Source organism: Loxodonta africana, chromosome 12 (assembly GCF_030014295.1).
Source record: "Loxodonta africana isolate mLoxAfr1 chromosome 12, mLoxAfr1.hap2, whole genome shotgun sequence".
NCBI classification, from domain to species: domain Eukaryota; kingdom Metazoa; phylum Chordata; class Mammalia; order Proboscidea; family Elephantidae; genus Loxodonta; species Loxodonta africana.
In genome coordinates this window covers 54,947,886-54,971,180 of record NC_087353.1, presented here as the reverse complement: position 1 = coordinate 54,971,180, position 23,295 = coordinate 54,947,886, and the positions used below count along the sequence as shown (strand labels likewise).

Sequence of the window (23,295 nt, the reverse complement as noted above, 5' to 3'; positions counted from 1 at the left end):
ACAGGCAGTATATTAGATAAGATTACTGTATCTATTTTACATATGCTAAGTGTGTGGCAGTGCGGTAATCTAGGAAAATGTCCTTGTTCTTGGCAATAAGGACTGAGGTGTTTAGGAGTACAGCATGTTTGTCAGTTATAGTCAAATGGATGGGCAAGGAAAAAAGTGTGTGCACGTGTATATGTGTGTGCGTGAGCATGCAGGTAGGTGTGTGCATGCCTGCATATGTGTGTGTGTGCATCTGTGGGCATGCCTGCATATGTGCTTGTGTGTAGGGGTCGGGGGAGAGTGCAAACAGGGCAGAATATTAACGGTACAGCCAGGTGAAGGGTATGTGGCGTTCACCGCAGTCTTCTCCAATGCTTCTGTAGGTTAAAACTTTTCAAGATAAGAAGCTGGAGGAAAACAAGTAGCCTCCATGATGACGGGCACAGCCGGGCCGCCAGGAGGACACGTGGCACCTCCACCATGGGGACCAGCCCTGCAGATCCACAGGTGGCGCATACTCACAGCCCCCGATCTTCTTGCGCAGCTCGCCATAGCAGATGAGTCCGTAGAGCTCCTGGGACGACTTCTTCAGTCCGCGCGAGAACACTGCGGGGCGGGGAGCAGAGTTTCAGGAGGCTGCACACACAGTCCTGGGCCAGGCAGCGCAAGTGCACCAAGGGCGTTGGTGCCGACCAGAGGCTCTGGTGGTGTCTTGCCTTTGATCACTAGACCCTGGTTATGCAGGACAGTAACCCCAGAACAGACTGGGTAGAGGGTACAAAGGAACATGGTACTATCTACACAACTCTCAAAATGAGAAGAGATAGAAAACTGTACCCAACAAGCAGGGCACATGTCCCCTGGGGGAGAAAAGAGAACACTGGGCACGGTTGGTTTGTCGTGGAGGCGGGGGAAGTGAGACAGACACGGGATTGATCACTAATCACTCTCTCTGCACGGCCCCACACACAGGACTCAGGCCATCTCACCCGCCCCCACCCCTTACCTGTCCTCTCCTCTTCTGACAACCAGGCCCACGTGCCACAGCGCCAAGGGCCAGACAGGGGGAGAAAGTGTGGTAGGAACACTCATGACCCACCCAGTCCCATCCCCTTCTCCCTTAGCAGTAGCCCCCGATCTGATTTGGGGAGGCAACGCAGACAGCGAACACGGCGTATCTCCTTGTAGTTAGATGTGGCCACACAACCAAGCCCTGGCCAATGAGGTGTGGATGTGCTGTGGAAGCTACCAGAAGGGCCCCTTAAAGCGAATGACTTGGGCAGGACGGCTGCTGTGTGGGGCCACCTGGACATGTGCGTGGCCGGCAGAGCAGAAGGACGGGGCCTGGGTCCCTTGTGCCCGCCCCAGGCCTCCAGGTCCAGGCGTCACTTACATAGAAAACAAATCCTTGTGTGGAGAAGCCACTGTGACATCGAGCTTTCTAATCCGTGCAGCCAGACCTCACGCTGATGCAGGAAGCCCAGCAATGTCACAGACTAGGAGCTTCTACCGCGTCTCTTAGGGCAGTGACAGGGTCACCCGTCCCACCCCCTCCACACACACTCTCATGCCTGTCCTCCTTGGCTCTCCCTCAGCAGCTACGTTTCAGAGCCCTAACATTCATTGTGTGTGTGTTTGTGCACGCCCGCGCACGTGTTTGTGTGTGTGTGAGAACAGGAAAGGAAAAGGGGAACACATCAATGGATGGGGACCCAGGGCTCAAAGAAATGATCCAGAACAAGTGTTCTGAGACAGGACGGTGCTGAGAAGTCTGTGATCGCCAACACCACACGCCAAATGTTCTGGAAGGTCTTCCAAAGAAAAAGACCCTCAGAGTCTACCAGGTTCTAAGAGACCACGACTCAGAAAAGTTAAAGACCCACTATTTGATAGACAAACAAAACGTGGTCCACCCACGCAATTGGTGATCCGTGGGAATGGCACAGATGGAAGCGGTGCTTCCTTTCGCAGGTGGAAATGGGGAGGCAAATCAGCTCCAGCCACTTGGTGACAAAGTCACCAGCACATGGGCAGATGGGACCCCAAAGAAGCTGATGGCCTGAGAAAGGGCACTCGAGCCGGAAGTCAGCACTGCACCCGTGCTAACCTGGTTATGTGGATAAGAGAGGGGACTACGCAAATCTGAAATCCAAGCACGGAGGGCCTGAGCTTCTGCAGAGCCAGGCCCTCACCCTTGTAAGAGTGGCCCACAGACAGATGAGCGTCCAGGCCCTGCCAGCACCGACCACGTGCCTGCACTCAGACAGGAGGGCCCGGCTCTGGCCCCCGTGCCCATAGCCGGCCCTCCTCCCTTGCAGCAGGTACACAGGCTGCAAGCCGGGGACCCAGAACCTGCAGGCGCTCAGAGCCACCGAGCATGCAGATACACAGCACAGCAGGCGGGGAAACCAGCAGAGCTAGAACGCAGCCTCCAGACAACTGCACATGGCCAACAGTCACCAGGGGCACCACCGGCGAGAGCCTGGAGGCAAGTAAACGCCAAGCCCCAGGGCCACATGAAGCTGGGTGGTGCGTCCATAGCCCCGCCAGAGCCCTGACCAGCACCCCCGCCTACTCCCACAGCTGGGCTGCAGTGCACTCACCATTGTCGAAGTCAATGTACTTGGTGATCTTGTGCCAGGTGCGGTAGTAGAAGTGTCGGACCTGCTCCTTGTTCTTCACCATGCTCGTGGGCTTGCCTTTCTTCTTGTACTTCAGGGCAATGTTGTTCTGGATTGCCTCAAAGTCCTTCCCGTGCTGGAAGACACAGCTCATGTTGAATGCATGGGGTTGACAAAACACAGCCTTGAGGGCAACACAGTGCTTTCTGAGAAAGGAGAAGGGGCATGGACCGGCTGGGGACAAGCAAACAGCCCTCGGCACTCTCTCTGTGCATGAGCCATGAATCTCAGGCTTTAACCAGGATAAAGGACAAACCAGCAGCAGAAACTCAGGTACAGAACTATGACACCATACGATGCTAAAGAGGCAAGAACACTGAAACAGGAGAGACAAAAACCTGATCATCTGGAGAAACGGCTTCACCCTTGGAGTTACTACAGATCACGCCCTGAGACAACTCCCTGAAGATGGGAGAACATGATTCTGCAGTTCAGGGCGTTGCACATTTGGCATCTCAGGATAAAAGAATGGACTGACCATTCAGAATCACTCTCCTGGCCTTGATAATGCAAAACGTACCCCATATTCTGACAGGGACAACAGATATGAGCACCCAGAAGAGACTCGCACAGAATATGCCCTGGCTGCCTCTGTGGGCCACTCTCCTTCGATGCCCTGGGCAAAGGCAGAGTGCATCTTAGAGAGCACGTTCTCCATCACTGCTATTCCAGGGACTACCACAGAGGGAATCAGCTGCATGGTCATCATATCAAAGCCGAGCCCATCAGCAATAATGGGACAGGCTGAGCAGCAATGGCACCCCAGGAGCAACAAGCACACCAGTGACCACAGCTTGCTCTAAAACACCACTTCCCAAGAGGAACCAGAGCTCTTTGGGGGAAATGGCTGGTTCCAGGTCTGGGACAGGGAAAGTACAACGGGAGTCCGAACTGCCTCAGGGTGCCAGAAAGTGAGGATGAGCTCAAAGAATGAGAGAAATGTGTAGAGAGGACACAGGAGCCGACTTGAAGAGGCCCCTAGAGGCCAAATCTGGGGCAATTCGGGAAACAACATGAGCAAGATACAAATGGGTTATGACCCAGAAAATAAAACAGAATAAATAACATCCCTGAGTCTATATTAACACAAATAGATAACTGAGTAAGTACATTAGTGGAGGAGAGGGCAAGTGCCCATACCTGCCTTGGCCACTTTGACAGTCTCAAATCTGCTGGACCAAACAACCATGTGGTGAGAAAGATGGGAAACGTGACAGAGAGAAAAGACAAAGCAGTGAGCATGGCCAGGACACAGCGCTGCTCCCCTCCACCATTTACTCACCTCATACAGCCCCTCGAAGAACGTGTTCTTGTCCTCTGTGCTCCAGGACTCCCACTGCCGCCGGACCTTCTTGCCTTCCTCCTTCTCGCCTCCCGCAGAGCCTAGGTTCCGGGAGGATGGACGCGAGCCCCCCACAGGGGCAGCAGAGGTGGCCCCAGGCCCATTTCCAGACAATGCTCCACCACTGTCAGATCCTTGGAAAGAAAGCAGCATGTGGTGATCTGCTCCAGGGAGCCAGGAACTGGGAAGACCCACCGGCCAGCAGCCCTTACACACTCCTCAACCGAGAGCGTTAGCAGGACATCCCCTGGGATCCCATGTGCCCCAAGAGGTGGCTCAGCAACAACACGGTCCCAACCTGACCTGTCGATGCTTGACAACACGCTTACAGTGAGAAGAAGGAGGACGGTTAAGTGGAACTGTTTAAAACGGGCAGTCAGAGGACAACGTGATATCCTGGCCACATTGGAGGCTCCAGGGTCTTTTCCCTCTGTGAACAGAAACTGCTTTTCAATGCAGCGCAGTTCTTCTCTGACACACATCGGGGGTGCCATGGGTCAGAGTTGATGCAACAGTAACTTGTGGTGGAGGTGGCTCTTCTTCAAATTAAGTCTTGGTTCAAGTAATTCTTAGCATCTTTTCAAACAAGCAAATGGAAATTCAAACTCAAGAAAACATTTACGACTATGCATTGATAAAGAACAGTGAGGAATCTGTGAAACATTTCATAACATGGAGAAACCTGGAAGGCATTATGCTGAGTGAAACCAGTCAGTTGCAAAAGGACAAATATTGTAGAAGATCACTATTATAAGAACTTGAGAAATAGTTTACACTGAGAAGAAAACATTCTTTTGTGGTTACGAGAGGAGGGAGAGAGGGAGGGTGGGAGGGGGCATTTACTAATTAGATGGTAGATAAGAACTACTTTAGGTGAAGGGAAAGAGAACACACAATACAGGGTAGGTCATCACAACTGGACTAAAATAAAAGCAAAAAAGTTTCCTGAATAAACTGAATGCTTCGAAGGCCAGTGTAGTAGGGGCAGGGGATTGGGGGCCATGATTTCAGGGGACATCTAAGTCAATTGGCATAATAAAATGTATTAAGAAAACATTCTGCATCCCACTTTGAAGAGTGGCGTCTGGGGTCTTAAACACTAGCAGCCATCTAAGAGGCGTCAAGTGGTCTCAATCCACCTGGATCAAAGGAGAATGAAGAACACCAAGGACACAAGGTAATCACAAGCCCAAGAGACAGAAAGGGCCACATCAACCAGAGACTACATCATCCTAACACCAGAAGAACTAGATGGTGCCCGGCTACAACCGATGACTGTCCTGACAAGGAACACAACAGAGAATCCCCGAGGGAGCAGGAGAACAGTGGGACGCAGACCCCAAATTCTCATAAAAAGACCAGACTTAATGGTCTGACTGAGACTGGAAGGAACCCAGTGGTCATGGCCCCCAGACCTTCTGTTGGCCCAGGACAGGAACCATTCCCGAAGCCAACTCTTCAGGCAAGGATTGGACTGGACAATGGGTTGGAAAGGGATGCTGGTGAGGAGGGAGCTTCTTGGATCAGGCGGACACTTGAGACTATGTTGCCATCTCCTGCCTGGAGGACAGATGAGAGGGTGGGTGGGTTAGAAGCTGGCAAAATGGACAAAAAAAGAGTGGAAGGAGAGAGCGGACTGTCTCATGAGGGGGAGAGTAACTGGGAGTATGTAGTAAGGTATATATAAATTTTTATGTGAGAGACTGACTTGGTTTGTAAACTTTCACTTAAAGCACAACAAAAGTTTTTTTTTTTAAAAAAAGAAAACATTTAGAAGTGCGTAAAACCTCATCTTCTTTTAGATATGATACCTCAGAACGTTGCTGTTGTTAGTTGCCCATAAGTCGGTAAGTCAGCTCCGACTCTTGGCAATCTTAAGTACAAGAGAACAAAATGTTTCCCAGTCCTGGGCCATCTCCATGATCACTGGTATTTTTGAGCCCATCGTTGTGGCTATTGCGTCGATCCATCTCATGAAGGGTTTCCCTCATTTTTACTGACCCTCTACTTTACCAGTACTTCAGAATATATATCACTGAATGCCTAATAATCTTTAAAATCTGAAAACTTCTTATTTTCCGTTAATCTCCACCATCAAAGCCTGGTGTTCTGAGAGTGACCTGGTAACCCCGTAACTCCTCTGAAAGCATCAGTTGCTTTCCTTATGTACAGTCTTTAAAGCAGTGCTGGAAGAGGGAGGTAATAAGTGGGAGGCCCTGGGGAACATGGTGATCCTGCACCAGGATCAAGACCTCTGGGCTCCTAGGAGAGCAGAGACAGCAAGCAAGAGTTAAAGGCACAGGTAGAGCACTTTTATGACCTGACCCAATGCTCCGACCCCCTCCCCGTTCCTCCTCTCCCAGCATGAACAGGAGAGAACTTCCAGCATCTCCCTGTGATAACCAGTATTTGCTTTTCAACTGACTGCAGGGCCATAAAATGGTGAGAAAGCTTCAAACTCTGAGACAATTGTATAACAAAGGCAAATACATGACAATAAAACTGCTTTAGGAAGCAAAATCCAGACAAATGCAGACTACTATTAAAATGATTCCTAATGAAATCATCATGGGCTTTTCCTATGGGTTCTACTTCCTGGAGAATTCCTATGGATGCTACTTCCTGGTGGATTCAGTGAGGGCACTCAAGGGCCCACGTGCAGACAGGGGCTCAGGGTCCAGATCCCTCACCTTCTCAGCATGGGTCTGTCCCTAAGGAGCAGAGGAAAGCCACACAGGTCCACAAGAGACCATGAGAAAGAAATAAATGTTAATCTATGTTGTTGTTAGGTGCCGTCGAGTCGGTTCCGACTCATAGCCACCCTATGCACAACAGAACGAAACACTGCCTGGTCTTGAGCCATCCTTAAAATCGTTGTTATGCTTGAGCCCATAGCTGCAGCCACTGTGTCAATCCACCTCGTTGAGGGTCTTCCTCTTTTCCACTGACCCTGTACTTTGCCAAGCATGATGTCCTTCTCCAGAGACTGATCCCACCTGACACATGTCCAAAGTATGTAAGATGCAGTCTTGCCATCCTTGCTTCTAAGGAGCATTCCGGTTGTACTTCTTCCAAGACAGATTTATTCGCTCTTGTGGCAGTCCGTGGTATATTCAATATTCTTCGCCGGTCTTCCTAATTCATTGTCCAGCTTTCACATGCATATGATGCAATTGAAAATACCATGGCTTGGGTCAGGCACACCTTAGTCTTCAAGGTGACATCTTTGCTCTTTAACACTTTAAAGAGGTCCTTTGCAGCAGATTTACCCAATGCAATGCATCTTTTGATTTCCTGACTGCTGCTTCCATGGCTGTTGATTGTGGATCCAAGTAAGATAAAATCCTTGACAACTTCAGTCTTTTCTCCGTTTACCATGATGTTGCTCATTGGTCCAGTTGTGAGGATTTTTGTCTTCTTTATGTTGAGGTGCAGTCCATACTGAAGGCTGTGGTCTTTGTTCTTCATTAGTAAGTGCTTCAAGTCCTCTTCAATTTCAGCAAGCAAGGTTGTGTCACCTGCATAACACAGGTTGTTACTGAGTCTTCCTCCAATCCTGATGTCCCGTTCTTCTTCATATAGTCCAGCTTCTCGGATTATTTGCTGTTAATCTATAAATGCCCCCAAAGACCCTCTTTGGAAAAACACACAAATAATGGCTACCAGCTGGCTGCCTAGAACACGGGTGGGACGGAGACTTGCTCTTCACGGCTGTCCTGTGTGCCTCGCAGACTGTGTACATAAGTCTGCACTGCTTTCTCAACATAAAGCGTTTGGAAACGGTTCCCTTCGGTAGGCGTCAGAAAGCAAAATGTGCCTGTCACACACAGAAAAAACCAGTCAGCTCTAAGGAATGCCTTTGTTTATTGTGTTGGGAAAGTGTATCAGTTCAGCTACGGGCCCTCTTCCTGAGAACAGATCAGCTACACTGAAATCTCTACTTCATTAGCACAGTACTGTCTGATTCGGGGACCAATAGTCACGTGAAGCTATTTAACCATAAATATTGTTTTTGTTGTTGTTAGTTGGTGTCAAGTCGGTCCTGACTCATGGCAACCCCATGTGTTACAGAGTAGAACGGCTCCCTAAGGTTTTCTTGGCTGTAACCTTTATAGAAGCAGATCACTAGGCCTTTTCTTCCGTGGTACCACTGGGTAGATTTGAACCACCAACCTTAAGGTTAGCAGTTGAGCACAAACTGTTTGCGCCACCTAGGGGCCTTCAAAAATCGATGAATTAAGTCTAAGTAAAAACTCATTTCCTTTGTCTCACTGGCTAAATTTCAAGTACTTGCTAGTCACGTGAGGCAGATGGCTCCCCTCTCAGACAGAACAAGGTGTCCCATCACTGCAGAACATGCCAGGTGACAGGACAGTGCTGCACACATAAGTGTTCAGTGTTCATGGTCTAAAGGCACCATCACAGAATGAAGGGCCTGCTTTCCACCTGCTCTATTCCCACCTGGCATCTAGAACAGAAATGCCATTCCAGTGTTCTCTATGCCACGAAGTGGGCTAAGGAAAATGATTTGACCAGAGAGATCGTGGTAGAATGTGATAGTGACCACCCAGGAGTGGCTGACCACTTTCAGTCCAAAAAACTCTGATGAAAACAGAAAGTGACAATTGGAGAGGAAAAAAACAGGAGCAGGCAAGAATAGACGAAGGAGAAAGGCGAGAGATGGAAAGAGAAAACATTTTTGGGCAAGACTGGTCAGCGTGGGTTTTTTTCCCATGCTTCGGGGTGAGTGTGAGAAGCCCAACAAAAAGCAGAAGGCCAAAGTCAACACTCCAGCTCTTACTCTATTTCTGAGGCCATGAAGAGGCTTCACGATAGTTTGCAAGATGAAAGGTCAGCACTCAAAAAACCTGGAAGGAAATGATGTCCAAGGGCAAGACTCCAACGGTGAGCTCTCTGAGAGTATGATCCATGTCCTACATTTACCCCCAAACCCAGCTCCAGGCTTCATGCAGCCACCACTCAGGGCTGCTTGGGGACCATCAAACAGATGAGGAGCCCCTCTGCACTGCCAGCCAGGTGCTCACCTCTACACTAGTCCTGCCCACCCCTGGAAGCTCCTCTAGTCCACACAGCAGATGGTCAACAACCGAACAAACACGACTCCCAATCACTCATAGTTTAACTGGCCTCTAAAGATCCCATCCCACCGTGCCCACAGGAACCCCTCCCTAGGACCACCAGACTCGTTGGCATCCTCATCCATGACAGGAAGATGAGCCGGAACCACACAGAACCCAAGACACTTCCCGGTCATCTCTGCATGTCAAATGTCACCCCCACTGCCTCCTCAATATGGATGGCCTTTCTCCGGCCGGGCTTCCAGCCTGAGGTACCATAAGACTCGGCATACTCCTGCACACTCCACCTCGGCCCTGAAGATTCCCCCTCCTGCCTGAAACACTGAGAAAAACAGTTAAAATCCCATTGTTTCTATCAAAATGTATGCCCTTTCATCGAGCAACATAAGACTTTCTAACGGTTTTAGAAAGGCCGTTCTGACTTCCCAGCACACACCCAGGGGCATGCCTGCTTTTCTAGCCTTTCTCACGCTGCCCTTCAGTGCTAAGAACATTGTGGTTACTTAACATAGTAAAATGCTTCTGTGCACCACCATCCATTACAGAACTACTGTTCACCTGTGATTCTGCTATCTGAAATCATTCCTCTTTTATATCTTCATATAATTCAAATTAAGACATAATGCACTATATAAAATCAAAATCCTAAAGTATACTTCATTGGTAAAAGACATTTCCACAGTCATATTCCACAGAAACTACATTAGTTCTGAAAGTAAATGAGGCATTTGAAAATTAGCTTAGCTCTAAAATCCACATTCAAATGTTGCTATGTCAGTGCACGTTTATACGTATGTATGCACATGTGAAGATACACACGTGTATTACATACATGCATATATGTGTATGTATATGTGTGTTTGTGGTGCAATGAATCACTTTTATATGGCCTTTCTCACCAGTTTTGTGATTCCCACCAAATGACTGAGACCAAAAAAAAAACCAAACCAGTGCCGTCGAGTCGATTCCGACTCAAGCAACCCTATAGGACAGAGTAGGACTGCCTCATAGTTTCCAAGGAGTGCCTGACAGATTCGAACTGCTGATCCTTTGGTTAGCAGCCATAGTACTTAACCACTACACCACCAGGGTTTAAATGATTGAGGGGGACTATAAATGATCGAAGGGGACTATAAAATAACGTGCTTGTGGCCCACCAACAGGATCAGACAGCTTGAAAATAATGCAAGTAAGGTTCATGGAACACCTGTGGGGGTAGGACCATGCAAATAAGATGTATGGAATCCTAACAAGGGGATTGGTCAGTTTTGCCATCCTGCTAGGCTTAGAAGAGAGCCAATGCCAGAGGAGAGGGAGATCTCACTACAAGTGGAGCATGTCCTTTAGACATAGGGTCCCTGCACTGAGAACCTCCTAGATCCAGGAGACAGAGAGCTCTAACACTGGAGACGCTGCAAGATGGCAAGATGCGGTGCAAGTGCAGCAGAGGACCGGCAGCAGCAGAACAAGGAGACCAGTAGAAGGTGGCACAGTGAGCTTCCCAGCCCACGGAGCAAGGTGGTTACAGTGGGTGTGCTGACCCATGGAGCAAGAGAGCTGAGCACCTTCGGGTAGGAAGCCTGCTGGCAGACTGGGGTGCCTCCAGGCACTTTGCAGAGGCAGGCTTGCCGACCCACGGAGCTAGGGAGCTGACCCATGGAGCAAGAGAGCTGAGTACCTTCAGACAGGAGGCTTGCTGGTGGAGTGGGGTACCTCTGGGCACTTGTCGTCAGAGCTAAAGAGCTTTGTAACACTTGCCCAAGCAGGGCAGAGGACAGGCCGAGAGGCCGAGGGCCAGAGAGAGGCCTGCCTGTGCGGACAGCTGAGAAGCTGTCCTGACTGAAGTCATTCCTGACCCTAAATTTTAATAAACCTCATAATCATGAGTATGGTCTGTGAGTTGTATGTGGCCACTGCAACGAATTACTAAACCCAGCAGAGAAGTAGAGTGCTATGGGAGGGATGGCTGGTGTCAAGGTTGATAATAAGGTTGAAGGGAGGAAGCATGTCTGGCCTCTGCCTCATAGGAATCAGCCTTGGGCTGATGCTGATTCTCTCCTCCCCCTTGTGACCCCAAGGTCATTTCTACAGTTAAAAAAAAAAAAAATTTTTTTTGTGTGTCATATACATGGGTATGAATGTGTATGTGTGCACGTGCACATACGTATATTGTTGTTAGCTACCACTGAGTCTAATTGATTCTGACTCATGGCAACCCCAGGTGTGCAGAGTAGAACTGCTCCATAGAGTTTTCAAAGCTGTGACCTTTTGGAAGCAGATCACCAGGGTTGTCTTCCAAGGCATTTGTGGGTGGGTCTGAACCATCACCCTTTCAACTGGTGGCTGAGTGCTTAACTGTTTGTGCCACCCTGGGACTCCTGTGTGTGTGTATCTACGTGTATCTGTATCTCTGACGTCCAGTACAGTTTATGGAACTCTGCACCTTTGTTCACAGGCACTTTCTTCTCAATCCCACACCATTCCGTCTTGCCTCATCTGCAGAAGCCTGGCCAAGTCTCCTGACCAACTGCCCATGTGGTCTCTCCTGTATGCCAGGAGTGTGTGTCTGGGTTGGGGCGTCTTCCACTGCACGTGGCCTCACCCAGGGTGTGCAGCCGTACACTGGGCAGGGTCAGTGGGAATGCTTCCTTGCTCCTCCTCTTCTCCCATTAGGTGTGTGGGCTTCTGGAACAACCTGACGTCACAATGCAGGCTGCAATGCGCTCAACCAACTCTTCGTTGTGTCTTACTTCCCGAAATACCAGTGACTGGATTAGACTGGGCAGGAGGGATCAGAAAGCCTGGCCTCAGGGCGGCTGTTAAGAGAGCAACCTCAGACACAGGCAAGTAGACTAGCAACAGGGAGATATATCTGTCTGGACAAGGCACAAGGCCTTGTGTGCCGCTCCTGCCCTAGGGCTCTCCGAGAAGGAAGGGCTAAGCAGAGGCCCCCATACAAAGAAACCTCCCAACTTCAGGTACTGTGTTGTCCAGTACACACTGTTCTCTCCTTCCTGATCCAGGGTCACCCAGGTCCATTCTGCACAACAGAACCCTTTGTCCTGAATTCAGGTAAACCCATCTCTTAGTGACCATCTCCCCCAGTGGGAACCGAAAGTCCAGGCCTGTCATGCCCGTCACACAACCAAACCAGCCATGTGACAAGTGGCAGCTCTCCGGTCTAGTTCAGGTCTCCCGCCTCCTGGGTTGACCCTCTTTTCAACATGGCACCAGTCTCCCAGAAGCCAATTGTGCCATGGTGAGATATTCTATGAGACGTCTTTTAAAAACACCAAGAAGCTACAGGCAGCCCACAAAATTATGCAAAGCATAAACAAGAGTAGAACCTGTACCAGGCTACGTTACTGCATTTCTGTGGATACCCAAGAGGGCCCCTCCAGACTGGCTGCACTGTCCCTGGGTTCTCAGAAGGGGGTTAAGGTGGCAATGGAAACAGAAGCTCTGATTCTGCCCCCTCCCCCAGGTATCCACTAGCCCAGTCAGTCTAACAGGGCACAGATTAGGGGCATTCCTCAGACCTCTGCCCTCTCCAGCACACAGGTGGGACCCCTCCCCTCCCCCCGCAACCTGTAGTCCCTAACCTCACACTATGCACATTTTCCATAACGGAAGCATTGGGAGCCCATCACATGTTGTTGTTGTTTTTAGTTGTCATCAAGTCGATTCCAGCTCATGGTGTCCCTGTGTGTGCAGAGTAGAAACACCTGATAGGGTTTCCAAGGTTGTGGCCTTTCAGAAGCAGATCACCAGCCTGTCTTCTGAGGAACCTCTGAGGAGGTTCGAACTACCACTCTTTGGCCACTTAACTGTTTGCTCTACCCAGGGACTCCCTAACCAACTTATAAAGATTCATCATTCACTACAGTGAGGTGGGCATTTATATTGCCCCCATCTACAAAGAAATCACAGCTCCAAGAGATGGATTCATTTGCCCAGTGCACCCTAGATCACAAACTGGCCAAACAGGGAAGGGCACAGGGTCTATGCCTCCTGGTCCCTGGTCTGTCTGGATACAGTCTCCTTGACTCTGGGTTTCGGTCCCCAGTGTGGGCTTGGGCCACTTCAGGCCATGTGGAGGGCCAGAGGCATGTTTGTTTGGAATTGAGCAGCCCCGCTGAGCTCGAGTGCTTTACCGAAACAACAAACTTCAGTTTCGGCACCCATTTAAAAAACAAGTGACAGCAACACAAGGCGCCTACACATGAGAGCTCGATCTTAGTTACCTCCCTTCTACCAATTCCAAAAGCATTTAATTTTACCAGAAGAGACAATTTTCATCAACATCTAGAGAAAGAAGTCACACGGTAGTGTGGAGGAAAGCTGACCAAGAAGGGACCCCTTTTCCCTAGTCTGGTCCTCTAAATTCATGGCCAGGTTCTCCTCCCAGTAAGACTGAAGCTGGCAATCAACCAACAGGAAACACCAAGGAGTGTGCTTCGTTAGGCACAATGGAAATTATGTTGTTTTCATGTGAAAAATGTTAAAATGCCAGTGCTGCTCGTTTCCCTGCTGGTCTGTGTTCACCAGCCTGGGTGGCGGTTTCTATAAGCTGGGAAGGAGACAGACCTCTACGGACTGTTTCCAAAGGTTAGCCAGAGAACATGATGGCCTACGGCGGCCCCCTAGCCTCCTCCTCGGCAGTCAATGCCAGCAATGACTGTGCGGAGGCTGCCCTGAAGCTCAGGGAGGCGAATGTCTTAGGCACAGTGAGATGCAGCCACAGGACCCAGGAAGCCCATGAGCGCGGTGTAGCCAAGAGGAGGCAGGATGCTGGCCAAGGAGTTCTGTGAAGCCAAGGGGATTTGCTTCCTACTACCCTCCTAAAAACCATTATGTTTTAGCTTCATTGTTTACTTTAAAAAAAAAAAATTCCTTGCTTGCTAAAATAGGAAAGCACAGAAGTCGCAAGGAGCACAGATTCTAACAAACTCACATTTCACTAAGATATAAAAAAAAAAGTCAATTGCTGCTCCTAGCCACACACTGCAACAAGAACCAGGAATGGTAGTGCCATTTGAAAGCTCAATGATTGAAGCACAGAGGTTAATCCAGGAGACCTTCCTCACCTTCCAGGCCACATGCAACCATGCAAACAAAACTTGCCCTCTTCCCGTTACTGCCAAATAGCTAACCCAATCTGAGGTTTCAGCACCACTTCACCTTTCCAGGTCATAACGTTCTGTCATGCTGACATCTAATTTCATTTTAGCACCACACTTCACTGGAGTGGAGCATTCACGTTGTCCCGTGAGGACACTCATCTGATGAAAGATCAGACTTGAGACATGGTCAGAAAACCAGGGTGACAGGGCAGCTGGACCCCAAGTCAGTCTAGTGCTCTGACTCGAGAAACCACAAACCCTTGAAGCCACCAAAGGCCCTGACGTGGGATAACGCAGACATACCTGTGACTAAGAACAAAAAGTTACTTTTTACAAAACTAAGCAGATAAGATAATGTTTTTCTAATCCATAGGCAACTTTTCACACCAAAACAAACTCATATGAGGCACATTTAAATTTCTGAAACATATTCTCTAAATCACCTTTTACTTAAATCTTATTCCATTTCAAAACACCTTTTTTTTGATAAAAATTATTAACGCCACCATTCCAGAGGCTGAATTGAAGGGGGAATATTTGACCCCGATTTCCAAAATGGGTTCTCTGCCAGCTCCTGAAATATTTACTTTTTAAAACCATCAGGGCCAGCTAGCAAATTTAAAGTATCATTTTCCAGGGAACCAAGTAAAAGATTTTTTCCTGGTAAAATTCATCGGAAAGTAATGTTACTTTTACAATTTATACAACTGCTACTAACTTGGTCAGAAATAAAGAGAGCAGAAATATAAATCAGTAACAGCAGACAATGAGGAGGAGAAGGCCCCTCAGGAGTGATGGGGAGAATGCTCCTCAGGAGTGACGGACCCTAGGCTTTCTTGCGCTTGTGGGAAGGCACCCAGGAAATGATAATGCTCTTGGTCACCTCAGAGAACAAGGACAAGCACTGTTGGCAGCTGTGCCTTCCCACCACCAGACCACAAATACTTCCCCTACCTTCTGCCCCAGGTGAGATCCTTTTGAGGCACTAAAGTGAACCCTGGCTGAACCTCACAGGGCCACATCTGGCCACCCCTCATGCATTTGCGCAGAATGCATTCGAGCTGAGTCCTTCACTTCCAGCCTCTTACTGACCTTCCGTCCACCCATGAGCCTGGAAAGCCCACTCCATTGTTGTCCTCCCACTGTGGGACATCTGGGAAAGACACAGCACCTATTTCCTCTTTCCATTTCCAAACTATCTCCCACTGCTTAAAGTTGCCTACCGCACAAATTTATCATGGGGGGGGGGGCGGGGGAGTGGAAAAAACAGCCCATAAGTAGTCTATTATGCTTGCCCAAAGAAAGGATCCTTAAAACCAAAAGCCCGTCACCATCGAGTCAGAATACTTACCGCCTCTTAAAATAATTGAGACACAGAAAGTCATAGCCCTTTCTGGAGGAGGAAGGGGGCACCTGGCCCCTCCACAGCGCATGTCCACAAGAGTTCTACAGAGGGCCACCCTTGTCATAAGCGCCTGGTATGGAGAGTATTGGGTATGGAAGGGGGCTGGTATGAAGGGTGCCTGTTATAGGGGGTACCTGGAATGGAGGGGCCTGGTGTGGAGGGAGGCTAGCAAGGAGGGGGCCTACTATGGAGGTGGGCTGATGTGGAGGGGGCGGATGTGGAGCAGCCTGGAATGGAGGGGCCTGGTTTGTAGGTGTGGGTTGGGGGAAGGGAGGGAGAGCTCTCCAGGCCCTGACAGGAGCCATGAGGGATACCCCAAGATTAGGGTTGGGGCTCACAATACCTTTGCCCCGGGCCCCGGAGCTGCCGCTGCCTCCGCTGCCTGCACAGGACGGATCCTTCCTGGGCCTCTTGCTCTGCGGCCTCACGCTGGACCTGAGGAAGTGGTGCTGGTCCTGGGGGGAGCCCTGCGGGACGCAGGGGGCTGGGGGCCCGGCGCTGCCGCTGCTGAGGGGCTGCTCGGCCTCCTTTGTGCCACTCGTCTCCTCGGCCACGTCCCCTCCACCAGCGCCCTCTCTTTCCAGGGAGTCCTCATCGGCCGCGCGCTTGCCCAGCTTCTTGAGCCCGTCCTCCCCGCCGCCGTCTCCCAACTTCACTGTCATCCTGGGCAGGGGACAGGCCCACGGGCGGCGGCAGGCCCGGGGCGCGGGGACAACTTTAGCCGCACAAATTCCCTCTCAACATGGCCGCCGTTGTTTGTTCCAATCCCCTCCCGGCCCGGCCCGGCCCGGCCGCCCGCTCGCCTGCCCTCGCCGCCCGGACCCGGGGCCCGGGACTCTCGGCTGCGGCCCAGCTCCCCCTCCGCGGCCCGGCCCAGGGAGAGCGTCTGGGCGGCGCGGCCCTGAGGCGGACACAGGCAGCGGCCCGGCCCGCGCCCCCGCGCCGGGCCCGGTCCCGCAGCCACGTACCCGGCGGGCACGCAGCTCATGGCCTCGGCGCCGCGGGGCCGCCTGCGCGCACGGCTCGCTCCCCCGCACCGCCCGGGCCGGACCGCCGCTCAGCTCCTCCGGCCTCGTCACCACCCCCTCCCCGCCCCTGGAAACCGGCGTGGGGCTCCCGGGGCCCGCGCACCTGCCCCGCACGCGGGCTCCTGAAGGTGGCCTCGGAGCAGGGGCTAGGGGCCTTGATGGACCCCGGAGGCGGAGGGGCGCGGGGTGGCCGGCCCGCGGAGGGGACTCCTTGGTGGCCTGCGGCTGCCCGTCCGCTTTCTGATTTGAAAACAGACATGCAGAGGGACCATGAGCTTGGGGTTTCTGGGAATCTTGCATCCCAGGGTGTGGGGTTTTTGCTGCTGCTGGGGGTTTACGGATTTAAAAAAATGCTTTTGCAACAAAGGAGCCTGTTGCATCTAACAGATTGGAGGCAGCCGTCAAAGTGACGGCCCCAGGTGATTTCCAGGTCCAGGGGCAGGAATAAGCAGAAGAAAATTGTCAAAACTCTTGGTAACCATAAATAAAATTCCTGCATTAACTATGTTACCCGCAGCGTGTAAAATTCCAACAACAATAAGATGCAATGAGGGTAAAAATGTTTGCAACCCAGAAGGCAGGTCTGATCAAAGTTGAACTAAGAGAATCAGGGACAGGTCAATATTTTGTGGCCAGAAATATCCAATACTGTGTATGAAAGCTATATATTGGATTTTTTAAACAGATTTAGATCCTATGCCCCAACTGTTTGATACCATGCACAACACAACTGTTTGAGGAGGGCAACAGTCCATTAAAGGAAAACAAGAGCTAGGTACTAACACCAAGAATGAAATACAGTAAGAGGACAACGACTTCCTATACAAAAGTCTGGAAATGGGTAAATAAGATCGTAAGAATACCACTAGTCTGCCATATTCTGCCACCAAATGATCAGCAGCAGTTTTTATCTATTCGAACTGACTTTACAAATCGCTTGTAAAAAAATAATAGCTCTGTCAAAGGACAGAACAACACAAGACAAACACCCAAACTTAAAAGACTTCATTGAGTAGGACTTCTCCTTAGTACTTTCAATTTATCCCTTTCTACTTAAGAAACCTGAAAATATCCCAAAAGGCCTTTCCATGGGTTATTGATTGGGGAACCCTACTTCCGAGGGACCTATGATGCCAGAGCTACCCACAACCAGCCTAGGACCCGAGCAAAACATCCCTCAGACTCAACAGAATAACTTGTGCACTTGCCTGATAGAACGGTGGAAAACACTAAAACCCTATCCAGAATTAAAAGAATATTGGCATAGTTCAGATTTTTCCCCTAAAAGCAGAGAAAAACACAGGAACTGAATCCTTTTACTGAAAACCTTCCTGACTTCACAGAGGTGAACTCCATCTCGACCCCCATCAAAGCTTGACACCATGTGTCACGTTTCGGGATGGGAAAAGTAAAATTTGCTATTGGGTAGATTTCTGTCCACGCACAAAGAACGCTGCCGATGCAACACTGTGAGCGGAGGAGGGTTCCCCCAAACTGCCCAAAGCCTTCTGCGTGCACACGGTTGGACGGCTTAGGGGCTCCATAGGACCCGGCCAGACGGCTCTACGAGGTCACCGGCCGCTCAGCCCGCAGCACCTGCCGACTGGGACCCGGGCCCGCCATGACAGTCCCTAGGGAGGCCGGCCCTCCCGAGACCCCGGTCACCTTTTTCATCAACGCCTCGCAGCAGCCTGGCTTCCCGATTTCCTGGGGACCTCCTGCCCGCGGCCCAGGAGGCGCCCGCAGAATCGGCCCGGCCGGGCAGCCCGGCCCTGAGCTCCGGCTGAAGCAAGGCCGCGACGCAACGCTGCTCCTCCCTCCCCAGACGCGGTGGCCGCGCGTCGTTCGCTGGACTCGTCTCCTCAGCGGACCGGCGAACGACAGACGGGGCAGCGAGCGCAGGCGCGCCTGCCCCTCAGCGTCCCGGGGGCTCGGCCCGCCGCTCTCACAGCAGTTCCGGCTACGGCAGCCGACAGGGACCACCGCACGGCGCGTAGACGCGGGGGCCGGGGCGGGGGCCGGGGCGGGGGCCGGGGAGGGGCCGGAGTGGGGGGCGGGGCGGGGCGGGGCCGGGGCGGGGCTGGCGCAAGCGCCTGCGCGCGGGGCGGAGCGACGGGCGCGGAGGCGAGCACGCCTGGGCATTCCAGCTAGCGCGACCCCCGAGCGGCCCTCCCATTGGCCAGCAGCAGACGCGCGCGCTTGCACTCACGGGAATTGGGCGGGGCGGCAGGGCGGACTTGGGACGCGCGTAACATTGTGCCGACGTCCCCGCGGCGGTGCGGGGCTGAGGCGTCTCTCCGGACTGGTGAAGCGACAGCCAATGGGGTCAGTTAAGGGGCTGTGATTGGTCGAGGCAGTGTTGACGGATGCGTGAGAGAAAACACAGCCTGAACTCCGAGTCTTGAATCCGGCGCGAACGTGGCTTTTGACCAAAAGATGTAAATTTACATTTAAGCGAGATAAACACACCCTTTATTGGATGGAGGTACTCCTTTGGAGCTTCTTTGGCGTAGCTGGCTATGTTAGGCGCTTAAATCATTTTTCTCCGTAATGGCGACAAAGGAGTGTTTTTAAAATGCTAATGTGGTGTTGTTAGGTGCCCTCCAGTCGGTTCCAACTCATAGCAACCCTGTGTACAACAGAACGAAACACTACCCGGTCCTGGGCCATCCTCACAATCGTTGTTATGCTGGAGCCCATCGTTGCAGCCACTGTGTCAATCCATCTTTTTGAGGGTCTTCCTCTTTTCCGCTGACCCTCTACCAAGCTTGATGTCCTTCTTCAGGAACTGATCCCTCCCGATAACATGTCCAAAGTTTGTGAGAGAAGTTTCGACAAGTCTCACCATCCTTGCTTCTAATAAGCATTCTGGCTGCACTCCTTCCAAGCAAAACGAAGTTTTAAAAAATAGAATTTCCTTGTGTGTCCAACTTAGCAGTAGCTACATTTTCATCTTTTACTTTTGCTCATGTTTCACAATGTGGATCTTTTTGCTATTGTGACTGTATTCTCTTTTTAATGATGCTGACCGCTTTCAAACAGTTAAAGATGTATTGGTTTGTTTTTCAGAGTCAGTTTAGCCACATCTGACCGTTCAGACCAGGCCACATGTTGCTAACGTCTGTGGGTACACAGCCCGTGGCGACGAATAAAGATGGTCTCTGATGGGATACACCCGTGTCTTTGGCCACCATTTCTTGCCAAATGAATCCATATGGGACCCAAAACATTTATATATGTAAGAAATGACCTGAAAACCTCAAGAAACTCTATGGAACCAGCTGGCTTTTCTCAGAAATACTCTTGAACCACACTCTCCATTTTAAGACAAGACAAAGAAAGCAGAGCCAAACAAATGGCCTGGGATCAGGAACCATCCTGCATTAAGATTAACTGGAAATTAAAACATCTTAAAGAACAGTGGCGTTCTAGGAAGCAGTGAGTTTCTGTTTCTGGTGATGGAAAATTCGGCAACAGATATTGGTGATGGCTGCACAGTATGATTAGTGTAATTCATGTCACTAAATTGTACACGTGAAAAGTGTCAAATAGGCAAATGTTGTATGTATATTTGTTGTTGTGTGCATTGAGTTGATTATGACCATAGTGACCCTATAAGACAGAGTAGAACTGCCCGGCCACACCTAGGAGATGTGTTACAGCTTCCCTTTTCTCTTAGTACAGCATATCCTGGCGCCTTGGCAGAGGTGAATTATCCAATAGGCAAGGCAAGCACGGTGCTGACTTTGCTTACCAAATCATATGTAGTGAGCAATTTCTTTGATGTGGTGAGACCTATGTGAAATTGTTCACCTCAGATTAGTAGGTAAGCACAAGTAAACCCATGCTTACCTTGTTTACTGGGTTGTCTGCCTCTGTCAGGGATTGTGAACTTGAAAAGAGGCTTTGATTCTGTAGGAGGGTGCTGTGGGGTTGGGAGAGAGACAGGTGCCAGTCCTACCTAGAAGCAGAACGTTTAATGTGGTGAAAAAATGTGAAATTATTCACTACAGATGATCTGGTAAGCAAAGTAAAAACCGTGATTAAGTTGCCTATTGGATAATCTGCTTCTGCGCCTTGGCTTCGTGTCTTTATGGTTGAAAGGGTTCAAACCCAAAAAAACACGTTGCGGTCGAGTGGATTCTGACTCATCGCTACCCAACAGGACAGAGTAGAACTGCCCCATAGGGTTTCCAAGGAGCAGCTGGTGGATTCAAACTGCAGTCTTTTGGTTAGAGGAGACATTGCACCACAAAACCTCCGACTTGCAGTCCGCAGGCGGGTCAATCCCAGCCCTCAGAGCTGCACGAACATTCCCGATCGTCTTCGGCTCTTTCCGGCCCCCTCGGCTCTCCTCACTCATCTTCGGCTATTTCCGCCTTCCGCGCGCAGCCGTTGTCCCGGCAACGGGCGGCGGCGCTGTGGCCCGGGCTGAGGTGAGCTCGTTCCCTCCCCGGGTTTGGGGCTGGGGTCGTGGTCACGGGCCGCGGCTCCGGGGACAGGGTCACGGGAATTCGTGGGCCGATGTGGGGGTCGGATTGAGGACTCGGGGGATCGTGGCGGATATGTGGGTCGGGTTGAGGACTGGAGAGGGCCAGAGTCGGGGACTCGGGAGGCTGGGGCGCAGGGAGGCGGAACCGGGGTGGGCCGGCCAGGCACCCCGGCCTAGCGTCACCTCGAGTTATTTCCCTCCCCAAAAACACCCTCTCTCAAGGTCTCTGAGGGGGGAGTCGGGGCGGAGGAGGCGACCAAGGGTGGGCTAACCAAAAACAAACTCCTCGCGGTCGAGTCCATTCCAACTCATAGCGATCCTATAGGACAGAATGGCACTGCCCCATAGAGTTTCCAGGGGGCCCCTGGTGTATTCAAACTGCTGACCTTTTGGTTAGCAGCGGTAGCGCTTGAACACTAGCCACCAGGATTTCCAGGCTGGGCTAGGGGCCTTTAAACCCGGGCCGCCTTATTTTCTCCAACCTCTCTTTTCTCTGCATTGCTGTTTCGAGGCACAAAGTGGATTCGATTTACTTTTTCTGCCTTTTCAATCACGGGCCGGGTTAGGTGTGGGTGGCAGCCCAGGGGAGGATCCCTGGTGGGTAACGGTTAAGCGCTTCGCTGCTAACCAGAAGGCTGGTGGTTCCAACCCTCAAGCGGTTCCTCAGGAGAAAGACGTGGCAGTCTGTTTCCACAAAGATTACAGCCTTGGAAACCCGAAGGGTGAGTTCTACTCTCCTTATAGGGTCACTATGAGACCGGGCAGTGTTTCGTTCTGTTGTGCATAGGGTCCCTATGAGTTGGAATCAACTGGATGGCACCTACCAACAACACCATGAGTCTGAATTGACTCCTTGGCAAAGGATTTTTTTTTTTATTATAAGGAACCCTAGTAGTACAATGGTTAAGCACTCAGCTGCTACCCGAAAAGTCAGCTTTTTGAACCCAACCACTCTTTGGGAGAAGGATGTGGTAGCCTGCTTCCCTAAAGATTCACAGCCTTGGAAACCCTGTGGGACAGTTCTTCTCTGTCCTATGTGGTTGCTATGAGTCTGAATAGATGCAGTGGCAACAGGTTTGGTTTTTGTTCTGGCAGCCCAGGGTGCCTAGTGGGAGAACCCTGGTATAGGCCATGGGCTCTCTTCTCGCCTCTCCATGCTAGGGCTACTGCCTTGTCAAAGGACAGTATCAGTAACTCTGTAGGACAATCACGAGCATCGCAAGAGAGCTACGCAGGACTTGGTATGCTGGCTGTTGTTACCTCCAGGCACAATCCCAGGTCTCTGACTGCTGTCTGAATTGATGTCCACCCCTGCGGTATGCACTGGGGTGGGGTTGGGGGCAGCACCCTCAGATTTGATACTTAACCCAGTGCACTTGAAAGAGAATAAGAATGGCATTGTGGGCCATTTGTCCAACATCCTGTGACATAAAATGATACCTATGACCCAGTGGATCGAGTGGTGTCGCCTAGATGCAGCTAAATGACCCTGCACTGACCATAGGCTCACAAGCTGTGGCCTCAAGCATGAGGCTTCACCCCAGTGCCCACCCCCACACTCAGCTCCCTGTTACCTAAAAGTCCCCCTTTAGGGCTTCATTCCTTTCGGTTCTGTTACAAAATGTCTCCAAGGAGTGGTGTTGTTGGGTGCTACTGAGTCGATTCTGACTCATAGCGACCCCGTGTGACAGAATAGAACTGCCCCATAGGGTTTCCTAGGCAGTAATCCTTTTTTTTTTTAATAATTTTTTTTTGTGCTTTAAGCGAAAGTTTGCAACTCAAGTCAGTTTTTTTTTAAGTGAAAGTTTACAAATCAAGTCAGTCTCTCACACAAAAACCCATATACACCTTGCTACACACTCCCAATTACTCTCGCCCTAATGAGACAGCCCGCTCCCTCCCTCCACTCTCTCTTTTCCTGTCCATTTCACCAGCTTCTAACCCCCTCCACCCTGTCATCTCCCCTCCACACAGGAGATGCCAACATAGTCTCAAGTGTCCACCTGATCCAAGAAGCTCACTCCTCACCAGCATCCCTCCCCAACCCATTGTCCGGTCCAATCCATGTCTGAAGAGTTGGCTTTGGGAATGGTTCCTGTCCTGGGGCAACAGAAGGTCTGGGGACCATGAGCACGGG

At 50.9% G+C, this 23,295-nt stretch overlaps 2 protein-coding genes across 14 annotated transcripts in view; one reads left to right on the top strand and one right to left on the bottom strand.

The window, feature by feature from the left end:
- Positions 1-18,444, bottom strand: part of CRAMP1 (cramped chromatin regulator homolog 1) — a 47,683-nt gene extending 29,239 nt beyond the window's left edge. For 6 of the 9 annotated variants that reach the window (XM_064295333.1, XM_064295334.1, XM_064295335.1 and 3 more), the window contains exons 1-5: positions 18,332-18,444; positions 15,982-16,301; positions 3,952-4,145; positions 2,592-2,745; positions 511-594 (exon numbers count right to left, since the gene is read on the bottom strand). In XM_064295333.1, coding sequence (XP_064151403.1) covers positions 511-594; positions 2,592-2,745; positions 3,952-4,145; positions 15,982-16,300 — 751 coding nt within the window. In that variant the 5' untranslated portion in view covers position 16,301; positions 18,332-18,444. Of the gene's footprint in view, positions 1-510; positions 595-2,591; positions 2,746-3,951; positions 4,146-4,340; positions 4,588-15,981; positions 16,302-18,331 lie in introns of those variants that run through there. The other 3 variants (XM_064295340.1, XM_064295339.1, XM_064295341.1) reach the window with 3 other exon arrangements.
- Positions 18,445-18,946: 502 nt separating this feature from the next.
- IFT140 (intraflagellar transport 140) overlaps positions 18,947-23,295 on the top strand; it is an 85,480-nt gene continuing 81,131 nt past the window's right edge. For 4 of the 5 annotated variants that reach the window (XM_064295326.1, XM_064295327.1, XM_064295328.1 and 1 more), the window contains exon 1: positions 18,947-21,102. The gene's annotated coding sequence lies outside the window, so the exon portion shown is untranslated. The remainder of the gene's footprint in view (positions 21,103-23,295) is intronic. The other variant, XM_064295329.1, reaches the window with a different exon arrangement.